Source organism: Pempheris klunzingeri, chromosome 10 (assembly GCF_042242105.1).
Source record: "Pempheris klunzingeri isolate RE-2024b chromosome 10, fPemKlu1.hap1, whole genome shotgun sequence".
Taxonomy (NCBI): Eukaryota; Metazoa; Chordata; class Actinopteri; order Acropomatiformes; family Pempheridae; genus Pempheris; species Pempheris klunzingeri.
The window spans coordinates 895,001-907,500 of record NC_092021.1 but is presented as its reverse complement, the minus strand read 5'-3'; the positions used below and the strand labels follow the sequence as shown (position 1 = coordinate 907,500).

Sequence of the window (12,500 nt, the reverse complement as noted above, 5' to 3'; positions counted from 1 at the left end):
GACATGAACAGTCCATAATTTTTATGGGAGGTTTATTTTAACAGAGAGACAGAATATCAACAAAAAAATGCAGAATTAATATAATATAAATAAATATAAATTAATTTGTATTTGATTGAGTGAAATAAGTATTTGACCCCCAAACAAAACATGACTTAGTACTTGGTGGAGAAACCTTTGTTGGCAAGCACAGAGGTCAGACGCTTCTTGTAGTTGGTCACCAGGTTTGCGTACATCTCAGGAGGGATTTTGGTCCACTCCTCTTTACAGATGCTCTCCAGATCCTCAAGGTTTCGAGACTGTTGCTTGGCAACTCGAAGTTTCAGCTCCCTCCACAGATTTTCTATGGGATTAAGGTCTGGAGACTGGCCAGGCCACTCCAGGACCTTAATGGGCTTCTTCTTGAGCCACTCCTTTGTTGCCTTGGCCATATGTTTTGGGTCATTGTCATGCTGGAAGACCCATCCACGACCCATCTTCAGTGTTCTGGATGAGGCCTCTTTCATCTGCCCCTCAATGCTGTGAAGTCTTCCTGTACCCTTAGCAGAGAAACAGCCCCAAAGCAGAATGTTTCCACCTCCATGTTTGACAGTGGGAATGGTGCTCAGCATTTCTCTGCCTCCAAACACAGCGAGTCGAGTTGATGCCAAAGAGCTCAATTTTGGTCTCATCTGACCACATGACATTCTCCCAAGCCTTCTCTGAGTCTTTCAGGTGTTCATTGGCAAACTTCAGTATACTTCCTGTACATGTGCCTTCTTGAGCAGGGGGACCTTGCGGGCACTGTAGGACCTCAGTCCAGTACGGCGAAGTGTGTTACCACTGGTTTTCTTGGTGAGTGTGGGTTAGGGTTAGGGTTAGGTGTCCCAGCTCCCTTGAGATCATTAACAAGCTCCTCCAGTGTAACTCTGGGCTGATCCCTCACCTTTCTCAGGATCATCCGCACCCCACGAGGTGAGATCTTGCATGGAGCTCCAGAGCGAGGGCGATTGACTGTTATCCTGTATTTCTTCCACTTTTGAATTATGGCACCAACAGTGGTCTCTTTCTTACCAAGCTTCTTGCTGATGGTCTTGTAGCCCATTCCAGCCTTGTGCAGGTCTACAATCTTGTCCCTGACGTCCTTTGACAGCTCTTTGGTCTTGCCCATGGTGGTGGAGAGGTTTGAATGGAAGAGACTGAGTTGAGATTAGGAGAACTTGCCTAAAGGGACAGGACTAATTTGTGTGCCTCCTGGGCACATAAGGGTCTGTGGGGGTCAGAATTCTTGCTGGTTGGTAGGGGATCGAATACTTATTTCACTCAAATGAATTTATAACCTTTATTTAATGTTTTCTTCTGGATTTTTTTTGTTGATATTCTGTCTCTCTCTGTTAAAATAAACCTACCATAAAAATTATGGACTGTTCACGTCTTTATGAGGGGGTAATCTTACAAAATCAGCAGGGGATCAAATAATTATTTCCCCCCACTGTAAGTACAGTTGATTATAAGCTGGGCCTTATTTTTCAACATCAGAACTTCTACCCTGTTTCCCTCCAAATAAAGTGGTCTAGATAATCTGGCTCCACAGTTTATTGCTGATAACCGAATGTAGTTGTCATGATGGGTCACATGGAAGTTTCTATATCTGAAGAATTACTCAACAAAAATAAATCTCACATAACTATCTTTCCAGAGGGGCTGCTGATTGCATCCAATGCTCTGTGCACTATATTGGGACTGGAAATGAGATGCAAGAATAAGGTGAAGCATAAAAGTTAATCGCATTCATTGAAGTAAATTAAACTCAATGGCTCTTTTAAAGGATAATAATATTAAAATATCTCACTCTTGTCAGCTGATCATGTTTCAGAACTGGGATTTACAGCCTGTTAAAGCCAGTTAGAAAAATAAACAGCAATCAGATGCACACTATCATATGCCGATGGTCTAAAAGAGCGAGTGTTTGCTAGGGTTTGCAGATGAATGCCATTAGTAGCTCTTTTAGCCTCAGTGTTTTTGCCAAATATCAGGGGAGATCTGTCTGTCTGTCTGTCTGTCTGTCTGTCTGTCTCATCAGTGTGTGTGGAAAACAGCGAGCCACAATGGTCCCCTGTCCACATCAATACACTCCCCCTCTAAAGGCGCCGCACCAGGGGCTTCAAAGGCTCGACTAAAAGGGACATCACAACTCGACACAAACAACACTCTGAAAAATGACTTGAGCAGTGTTCACTTACAGTGTGTGCATGTGTGTGTGCACAGAACATGCACACACAGGCACACACAGGCACACGTAAACTCTATTTAACCCATGCAGCGATGCATTCGCACACACTCACACTGAAGTTCACATACACTTGGCGTAGGATACTGTGTAGTCATGCTGTATCACAGACAAACACACTTCTCCCAGCTTCTTTCAAATGAATACTTTTTGTTTTTTAAAACAAGCGCTTATGTTAAATGAATAATTTCTGGCTTAAATTATACATTTTTTCCCCTGCGGTCCACAACCAAAATTACACAGAGTCCCAGCTATTTTCTCCCTGTTTGAATTGTGTCCTGCATTCTTGTGTCCCAGCGGTGTATTTAAAGTCCTCGCTGAGGACCACGGCCTTTCTTTAATTAGCTTAGCCCAGTAATTAACTGGGAGATATTGTTTATTTCAATTATAAGGGTCTGGAGGCTTTTATAGAATGGATGGGAGCAGACCTGTACTTTACGGCTCTACTCAGTGAACAGTTAACAGTGGTCAGTGAGGGGTGTGGGGGGTGTGGGGGCAGAGAGAGCATTGTTGCAGTGCCACGTCTAACAGGCCACAAAGGGTCACTGCTACAGACCATGTGAGCAATTTACTGGACTGTAGGCCTTTTTAGAGCCTTTGTGAATTGTAGTCGTGGTGATCGCTCGGTGCCGTTACATTTTGGCCATCAAATGCAGGATAAGTAATCCTGCATTCTTATCTATTCACAGAATACTTATTATTTTTTAAAACATGTATAATTGTCCATTATTAAAAACACTTTCTAGGTTTCCAGGTTCAGTAGGTGTATATCCTCCTAACATCCACAGAACTTGGGGGTTATTTTAGCAGGTTTTGCCATTATTCTCAGCAATAATGAAAACATTGTACTCGCCAAAAGAGGTCCGACAGAAAAGGAAACACAAGCTGTTAAATGATCATCAAGGATCATAACGGTTTTTAAAGCTATTCCACAAATAGATCGTGATCCAAAACTGCTGGATCCTATAATTCCCCATGTGGTAACTGGTCTCCCCCATGTCAACTGAAAAGTGCCCCCATAAAAAACACAACCTGGCTTGCCAATCATGTTTCAAGGAGAAAATGAAGACAAAATGTGAAATTATTACACAAACTATCCATTGTAAATATCCCTCTTGTAGGTGTGCACAGTTTGTATGTGAAATGATATATGATATGATGATATAATATGATTAATTATATTAATAATCTGTAAAGTAGCTGTGGCTGTCAAACAAATGTAGAGTAGAATATTTAGTGGAGTAGAAGTGTGCTGCATAAAATGGAAATCGTACAGTAGTTGAGTAAATGTGCTTATGTGCTTTGCACCACTGCTTATTACTGCTCACTGGAGCATTAAAAGGGACTAATTAGTCATTAAAAATGACTTATTAGATTATTAGATTAGCATTTTTTTAGTCATAATGAGCCTAAAACTTTGTCATGCTGTTGTTCCGTCAGCAGAGGACTCGAGGCGCTTCAGTGGAGACGAGCTCTCCGTGAAATGCCGGTATGACAGAGTTTCATCAAGAGGGGTCCTTTTGGGTGCCATGACAGGATGAGTCAGGCGTACGGGGTTTCCCTCACTGTGTACCAGGGGTGGAACCTGGAACCGGTTTGGAAAAAGCGCCACATGCGTGTGCAGGCTGCTGCGACCATTAAGACTTATTGTAGCATGGGACAATAGGATTACTGTGTGTACACGATTTGTGTGTGTGTGTGTGTGTGTGTGTGTGTGTGTGTGTGTGTGTGTGTGTGTGTGTGCGCAGGCATCCATGCGTGCAGGCCTGTGTGAGGGTTGATGAGAGGAGTCAGAGACATCAGTGTGTGTTTGTGTATGGATTTGCGTTTGTGCGGATGGGCACACTCAGACATGAGCCAAGCCACCAGCCGGCCACATTAAAGCATGTCTCTGGGAGGTGGAATTTTAATGTGGAAATGGGAACAATGATTTCTACTTTTAAATGTGGACAAGAAGCAGAGCCCATTGAACAGCAGACCAAAAATGATGGATCAATTATTAATGCATTTACCATCACACTGTGAGCGTGTGGATGTGTGTGTGTGTGTGTGTGTGTGTGTGTGTGCTTGCATGCCAGCGGGTACATGTATGTGTCCACTTCTCTGTGTGCTGTCATGCGTCCTCTGTGAGTTTGTGTTTGTCTGCTTATTCACGCGTTTGCTTCCACTCAGCTTGGCATTAGTGAAGTTGTTATGGCGTATTTTCAGATGTGCGGATGCTGTGTGCTGACGATTGCCAGGAGAAACGGTTTCTTTGTCTGTGTGTGTGTGTGTGAAAGAGAGAGAAGAAAGGCGGCAGAGAGGAGGATGGGCTCAGTGTTTTCCTCTCTGTCACCACATGATCTGCGTACTTTATTCCATCTCTTTAAAATCCACTTCATTAAATCTTCCCTAAAAAACACACACACACACACACACACACAAAACTCTATCACACGGAAAATTCATGTTGTCTAACAGAAACAGAAATGTGATGTTGCATACTGTCTCCTACACGGTAAACTAAGCTTTCATATTGAAAAGGCTCACATGAACCACTGACTGTTGCTGTTCTAATGAAGCTCTCTGGTTCGTTCTGAGCTCTTAAACATTGTCTTGGTGGTCTTAGGTTCCTCTGGGGGTCTTCCCTGCCCTGAGGGGTCCAGTCCACTCTGTTCATAGTGGATTAAATGATGCCCGGATAATTAGGAACACAGCTCAGTCTGACTGGAATCAACAACATAACTGAGATATAAACACAGTGCAAGAGAAAGAGAGGCATCAGAGGGGTCTGAGGAGAAGAGAAATCTGAAGAAAGGATGAAGGAAAGGAGAGAGGAAGATAGAGAGAGAGACTTCTCAGGACCCGTCTGGATCTCATTTAGAGGATAGTAATGCGATTAGCTTTGTTTAGTTTTCACAGCTCCAGCCAGTCCCCATGAAGAGCCTGTGTGGGTGTGTGAGTGCGTCACAGTGGCTGAGCGACTAGGTGAAGCGCACATGCGTGTTCCTGTGGGTTGTATCTTGTACTTGCATGCTTCTTTAAGTCCTTGTATTCGTCTTAAAGATCGTTCTGATGGGGAGAAAGATATTTACATATGATGGAACTGCAGAGGTGCAGAAACACAAACACCTACTGAGTCATAAACATGAATGAGTTAGTTCATTCACTAGAAAGTTGTACACAGATGTTTAAAATGAGATTGTCCAACTGCCTTTTTTGGAAGAGGTACTAAAAAGGCTGGAAGTAGCTGACAGGCTTGTTTTATTGAAGTGAAGTAGCCCACACAGACCAAACTTCACGATGGAGACTATTTCTTTCAAAAGTCCAGTTGCCAGGTATATTGCTCAAAGTATTTCACTACTGGTTAAGACAAAGTAAAGGAACATTTGGGTGCCAGGGTTGTTCTGCCCTTGGTTGATTTCCTTTTGTGTCTTTCATGTCTCTGTCCAGGCATCATCAAGGTGGGGAGGTGGAACCCTCTGCCCATCCACTTCCTGACCGATGCACCTGAAGCTACAGTTGCTGACATGTTGATGGAGGTCTACCACATGGTCACACTACGCATCCAGCTACAGAGGTACACACACAGACATACCTGGATCTAAATTCATTCATTAGATGCCACCACAGATTGTGTGTGGCATGTCACAGTGACACAGTGGAAAGTCACCAACGCTCCTCCCTGAAATGTGAAAAACATTTTCTGGTCCTTATTTTACAGTGAGCCTTTTTAACCATACACTGTGTGTGGCTGCACTGAATCAGACAACTGGTCTGCCAGCCAGCTGATGTCATTGCAGCTGATTGCAGTCAAAGAATTCACCATATCTATCAAATTTGAAACCAGCAATACTGAACTACTCCAGTTAAACAACCCGGTGGGGATTTATCTATTATCTGTCTCCGTCAGGGAGTGTCTGTGTGCCAGGAACTCCTAGTTCTCCAGGATAAGTGAAGCAGGGTCGTGATGGACAGATAAAAACAGATAAACTCCAGATGAGAGGGTTCTTATTGTTGTTGTCTTGGCACATACCAGCCAGGTTTGTTTGCGTGTGTCTTTGTGTATCCATGGCAGTGGATCCATTGTTCTGGCCTACTTCGTGCTCTGTGCTGAAATGATCTATTTGAGGCTAAATTGACGTAAAAACAGGGAGATCTGAATACATACAGGAAGTGGTGGTTTGAGGTCGAGTTTCACCCAAGATCATTGGGGTTGGGGGTAAATTTATGGTTAAAGGAATAGTTTGACATTTTTGGGAACTGCACATCTTGGCCTTTCTAGCTGAGAATGAGGTGAGAAGATTGATACCACTCATGTCTGTCAGACATTGATTTCTGTTTGGAAAATATGAAGCTACAGCTAGCAGTTGGTTAGCTCAGCCTCTCATGAGGACTGTTTGAGGGTAACAAAATAAATCTACCAGCACTAATTAATATATCACATCACGTTTGTAAGTACATACAAACATTGCGGTGTATTATCAGCAAGCTTTGATTTTATGGGGGTTGTGTGTCTGACTGCTCCTCGGCCAGAAGAAGTTCCCAAGCAACCGGAGGAAGAAGTCCCAACTTCTTGGACACAATTAATCATCATAGGATCAGGAATTTAGCAAATGTATTGATGGAAGAAGATACAAAACATACAATTAACATACAATACAAACTGAAGACTTGAAGATATTACTGAAGCCAAATCCACCTTTTAAATATCAAATTAATTTTTTTTTAGTATTAATTATTGCTCTTTGTCATTTTTGTACCACTTTGTGTTTCCACACTTGTGTGCCAGCTGTGTCCCCCTGTCTCCAGTGTTTATGCCAAGCCAAGCTAACCGTCTGCTGGCTGAACCTTGATATTTAGAGGGTGGCATCAATCCTCTCATCTAACTCAACTCTTTGCAAGAAAGTGAAAGTTAGTTCTTTTGTGTCTCCACTCATTGACCTGACTCCTGTGTGTGGTTGTGGCTCGTTGTAGTTTTGCTAAGCTGGAGGACCTGCCCTGTGAACAGTGGAACCATGCGACTGTCAGGAACGCTCTCAAAGAGCTGCTGAAGGAAATGAACCAAAGCACTCTGGCGAAAGAGTGCCCTCTGTCACAGGTAACAGCTGGCTGCTGCTGCACCACAACACATGATCCTCAGCCCCCGTACGTCTTACCTAGTCAGCACATCCTAACATGGTATACTGCTCAAACATCTGTTAACGACTATTAAATCCTCAATAGATTACAAATGTTTTTTAGGAGAAGACCCATTGACCCTTTATTTGGATGTTCCTGTCTATGCCAGGATGTTCTATCCTGTATATATCCTATGTTCTATACCTGTTCTATTGCACCAAACACACACCGATTTGGCGCCACGGCTGATGTGATTCCATCGCAAGATGGTCTCTAGTTTGCATGTGCTTTCACACAATCAAGTCTCTTCCACTGACTAGACATCACATGCCCCAGCCTAGGGACTAGGGACAGCACTCATGAGATATATATGAGCAGTTTGAAACTTGGTATCAATATGCGTTGTATTTATTATTGCTACTTTTCAATCAAACTCCACCCCACAAAATTATTATGTGTGAGCTCCATCATGTTAAACTTTCCAGCTCTCCTGGTCTCATAATGACTGACTGTGTGTGTGTGTGTGTGTGTGTGTGTGTGTGTGTACATATTGTGTTTAAATGGAACTCCGGTGGGGGTGCTGATCGCAGCATCAATTGCAAGCATATGTGTGTGTGGCTGGAGATTCCCTCTATGCACTGCACTGGCTCAAGTTTCCATGGGTGGCTTCCAATCATGATTAATGTTTGTCTTTTTCTATTGTGTGTGTGTGTGTGTGTGTGTGTGTGGGTGTGTGTTTATGTGAGCATGCCATGTGGTTGTTGCGTGAGTGTAAGCATTTCATATTATGTTGGTTATTAATTATCTTTCCCTCCTGTTTCTCTCTCAGAGTATGATTTCCTCCATAGTGAATAGCTCCTACTATGCCAATGTCTCCACTTCCAAATGCCAGGAGTTTGGTCGTTGGTACAAGAAGTATAAGAAAATCAAAGGTGAGACGGTGGTCTAGCTTCCTTGAACACTCTTCAGTGAATGCACCGTTTGAGTGACCTGCTCTTAAGCTACATTCATAGTTGTGCGCACAAGCAACTGTGTAACAACACCACAGATTATCTGCATGTAACTAGGCTTCAGGACCACAGTGGTGACTGAGGAATCATGATCTGTGACTGGTCAGCTTTAATGTTTTCTCCAACAAGCTTCTGATGCCAGTGGAGATTGTTGACAACATTAGGAAGCTGAGGAAGGCTGAGTAGTCTTCTGCTTTTCATTAAACACACATCAAGCAAAGACATCTCCGCTGCAAATGTTCTGCTCACCATGATCCCCCACTCTCTCTCACCACGAATAAATCAATGAACGCAAGCACAGCCATCGCATGGCAGCAGTCTCTGGTTCAGTAAAGAGACAAAGCGGAGGGTACGCAGCTTTCCGTCACTTTACATCATAAAGTAAATAGAACAATGTAGAAATATTATTAATAGAATTCAGGCACGGTACAATGTGATCAGATACGATGGATTCATGTAGTGCTGCCGTGGTGCTTTCTAAGGGTGAAATCCAACACTGGACTGTAAATCAAAACCTCTGCTGTGATGGCACATCTGTTAACCCCTTTTATCAGCTACCAATCCAGCTTCAGGCACCAACCTGTGATGAAGAGTAGGAGTAAAGGTTGGACACCACTGATCTGGTATACTGTGGTAGACAGTTCAAATGATTCTGATCAGCACTATCAGAGTACTCAGCAACATGGTCCTATTTTCTCCAACCAATATGTAATGATGCTACTTCCCACCAATGTAACTCATCAAGGTCATCCATCAAGTCCCTCTTCTAAGGAGCTACACTATAATCATCACATTAAACACTGAGCCTGAGCGGAAAGATTGATGTAGGAGGAGAGAGCGAGGATGCTGCTGACAGAGGGAGGCGTGTCAGGCTAAACTCTGCATGTCCACCGTTAGTTCTCTGTACCTGACAGAACGACGTGCACTTGGCTTCGTTCCAGATGTCACTGCACATGTAGAGCTGTCTGATTGGCTGCTACACATGTCAGTCATAGCTGGAAGCTCGGGGGGGATAGGTGCACACTGTTGGGCTTTTAGCTCTAGTAAGCAAACTCCCTCAGCTGGACAAGCACAGACACAGAGTTTACTATAAATATGATTTGGTTTCGAGCTTCGGAGTCCATTCTTTACCTTGCAAGTGGCATTTAACAAATGAGTCTCTGCCCAAGGTCACTCCATCTGCAGATGTTCAATGTTTCACTTTTCTGAGCACTTGAAGCACTTCTTGTTCAAGTTGGCATAAAAGTTGAGTTTCAGAGTTCATTGTGTTCCTGATGTGGACTCTGAGCTGAGACTGCTGTTAACTACTTGGTGTTTCATGCATATCAACAACATCAGGACCTTCCTTTCACACGTGTTTCCTGTATTTGTTGTGTTGAGCAGTAGATTACCTGGAGAAGATGTGGTCTGGACGAGATCCTACTGACATCAAAAGTAAGGACTCTTATCGATCTTTCTGACTCTGCGCTCATGTAAAGGTGTTTGTCTGACCACACTGACTGTCCCCTGTCCTCCCCAGTAGAGAGAGACAACATGGCAGACTTCTGTGTGCTGAGCCAGAGACCTCCTCCTCACTTGGCTGGCCTGGCCCAGCTCAGTCACATGGGGGCTGGGACTCCCCTCCTCAAGACGGGATCTGGAGATCCGCAGGCACCCTCCCAGCCACCTCAGCAGCCTCCTCCTCCCCAACAACAGCCATCTCCCCACGGCCCCCTCCACCACAGCCCTCCTCTCCGTACAGGCCAGGTGCCTCCTCCGCCTCCACCGCCCCCGCCTGGTGCCCTGCAGCCCCTGCTGGGACCAGGTGGACTGCTCTCCCCCCAGCTCTCCCCACAGCTGGTACGTCAACAGCTCGCCATGGCCCACCTCATCAACCAGCAGCTAGCCGTTAGCCGCCTGCTGGCACATCAGCACCCCCAGGCCCTCAACCAGCAGTTCCTCAACCACCCGCCCATCCCTCGCGGCTCATCCAAAGTTGGCGGAGATCATCCCGGAAACAACCCCTCGGCCGCCGAGGTCTCCTCTGAAATCTACCAGCAGGTCAGAGACGAGCTGAAGAGAGCTAGTGTCTCCCAGGCCGTGTTCGCCCGTGTGGCTTTCAACCGCACACAGGTAGGAAAACAGGATCGAGTGTGGTCACGAAGGTTAAGAGGCGGTTAGGACAGTGTGGCGGTCACATGATCAGTGGAAAAGGAAGAGCAAGGGGACGCGTCAAGGATGGGAGAGGGCAGCTTCAGATAAACAATAAACCGAGGATGGAAATCTGAAAATTAATATATCTGGTGTCATTGTGTCAGGAAACCAGCTAGATGAAAGGATCACAGCACTAGTTCCCTACACACACTAGAAGAGAAGAGACAATTGCTGTATTTGGTAGAAATAAAAGCAAACTGACGTCACTAACAGAACGAACGTCTTCACACAGCTAATGTCGCGCACACCCGCCTCGTGGTATTTTCAGTGGGATTAGCAGAAGCATGGCAGGGTAGCTTGCTGGGTCATTGAGTTTCCTCCGCCGCCCTCACAGCAGCACAAACACCTGATGCATTCAGGCTGTGCTAAACTGGTTACTGCACGGCCCATTAGATCAATGCCATTGGAGGTGGCTCGTAGACCTACTGGTACACAGGCCAGGTGTGTTTTAGTACGTTTTGCATATGTGTCTAAGATTCTAAGATATCTGAGATTCATCATTTTCAGTTTGCAAAAAATAGCACACAGTCTTTCTAAAATCTTCATCATCTGGATTTTAATCAGTGGCAGAACACAATTAATTACTAAATTACTAAAGCACTGCATGTTAGTAATTAGAGGTATTTAGAGGGTATTTTCAACAGGACAGCTTTAGTTAGTAGTGACTTTTTTTTTTACTTATTTTCTGGAAGAGTTTGTAACAAAATGATGATTTGTTCTACATCAGAATACCCAACTATAAATAATCATCTGATGAAACGATCGAACGCTTCTGTTAGGATTCTCTGCTTTTCCTTTTAGTTAGTTTGATCATTTTAATGTGTTGTTAATAACGTTGAGCTTTGGACGGTTGGTAGGACACAACAAGCACTGTGAAGAAGTCACTTTGGGCATTTTTATAAACTTAATAATAAAGAGATTCATGGAGAAAATAATCAGCACATGAATCCAGAAATAATCATTAGCTGCACCTTAACCAACCCCTGTTTTTACATGAGGAATACTAATCTAATGATGATCTTTTATTTTTGTCAGTGCTTTTTCAGCACTGACAGCTCGTCAAACCCATCTAATGATCTAATGATGAAACTCAAAATAAGCCAAAGTATCCCTTTAAGTAAACAGCTTGTGCCCCAAATGATGCTGTAAACAGTGGGCCTATACGTTCCCGAGCAAAGCAGCAGCACATAGAGTCAGTGATCAGTGTCCTTCTTGGAAAGCTCATAGTACAAACGTGTGCTGCTGCGTGTCATCATTGCCTAGGGCTTGCTGTCGGAGATCCTGCGGAAGGAGGAGGACCCTCGCACAGCCTCACAGTCTCTGCTGGTGAATCTGAAAGCAATGCAGAACTTCCTCAACCTGCCAGAGAGCGAGAGAGACCGAATCTACCAGGAGGAGAGAGAGCGCACCATGAACCCTTCAGTTGGCCTCCCTCCGTCCAACTCCTCCAACCCCGGTGCTCCACGCCTCTCACAGGTTAGTGCACCGTGTAGTCACAGGTGCATACACACGGTTGCTTTTATGAGAGCAATAGAAAAACAGATTTGTAGGTTGACTTCACGTGTAATCATAGCGATGCATACCATTGACTGTAGCACGCCATGTGTCCCGTGTGTGTGTGTGTGCATAGAAAGTGTGGGAGAGGAGCTTGGATGACCCGATAACCCCTGATACCTGGGCCTCCATCTGGAAGAACAAGACTAAGATCTCCAACTCTGTGAGTTATCTACTATCTTTGACGTGCCCTCACGGAGGAGACTGCAGCGCGTCATGGACTGTGTCTTAAAACCAATGCTGGGATTTTACTTTTTATCTTAACCAAATTCCATTTATGATGGAAAAACAGCTTCAAAGAGCATATTGTAAACATAAAGGATATTACACAGTATGTCCTTCCATCTGCACATAACAATTTAGCAACGTCAGTG

At 44.3% G+C, this 12,500-nt stretch overlaps 1 protein-coding gene across 3 annotated transcripts in view; it reads left to right on the top strand.

Moving 5' to 3' along the window:
• The window catches only part of satb2 (SATB homeobox 2), a 42,905-nt gene that overhangs the window by 17,586 nt on the left and 12,819 nt on the right, over window positions 1-12,500 (top strand). For 2 of the 3 annotated variants that reach the window (XM_070837843.1, XM_070837842.1), the window contains exons 4-10: window positions 5,702-5,828; window positions 7,226-7,349; window positions 8,199-8,301; window positions 9,763-9,813; window positions 9,899-10,491; window positions 11,836-12,048; window positions 12,203-12,289. In XM_070837843.1, coding sequence (XP_070693944.1) covers window positions 5,702-5,828; window positions 7,226-7,349; window positions 8,199-8,301; window positions 9,763-9,813; window positions 9,899-10,491; window positions 11,836-12,048; window positions 12,203-12,289 — 1,298 coding nt within the window. The remainder of the gene's footprint in view (window positions 1-5,701; window positions 5,829-7,225; window positions 7,350-8,198; window positions 8,302-9,762; window positions 9,814-9,898; window positions 10,492-11,835; window positions 12,049-12,202; window positions 12,290-12,500) is intronic. The other variant, XM_070837844.1, reaches the window with a different exon arrangement.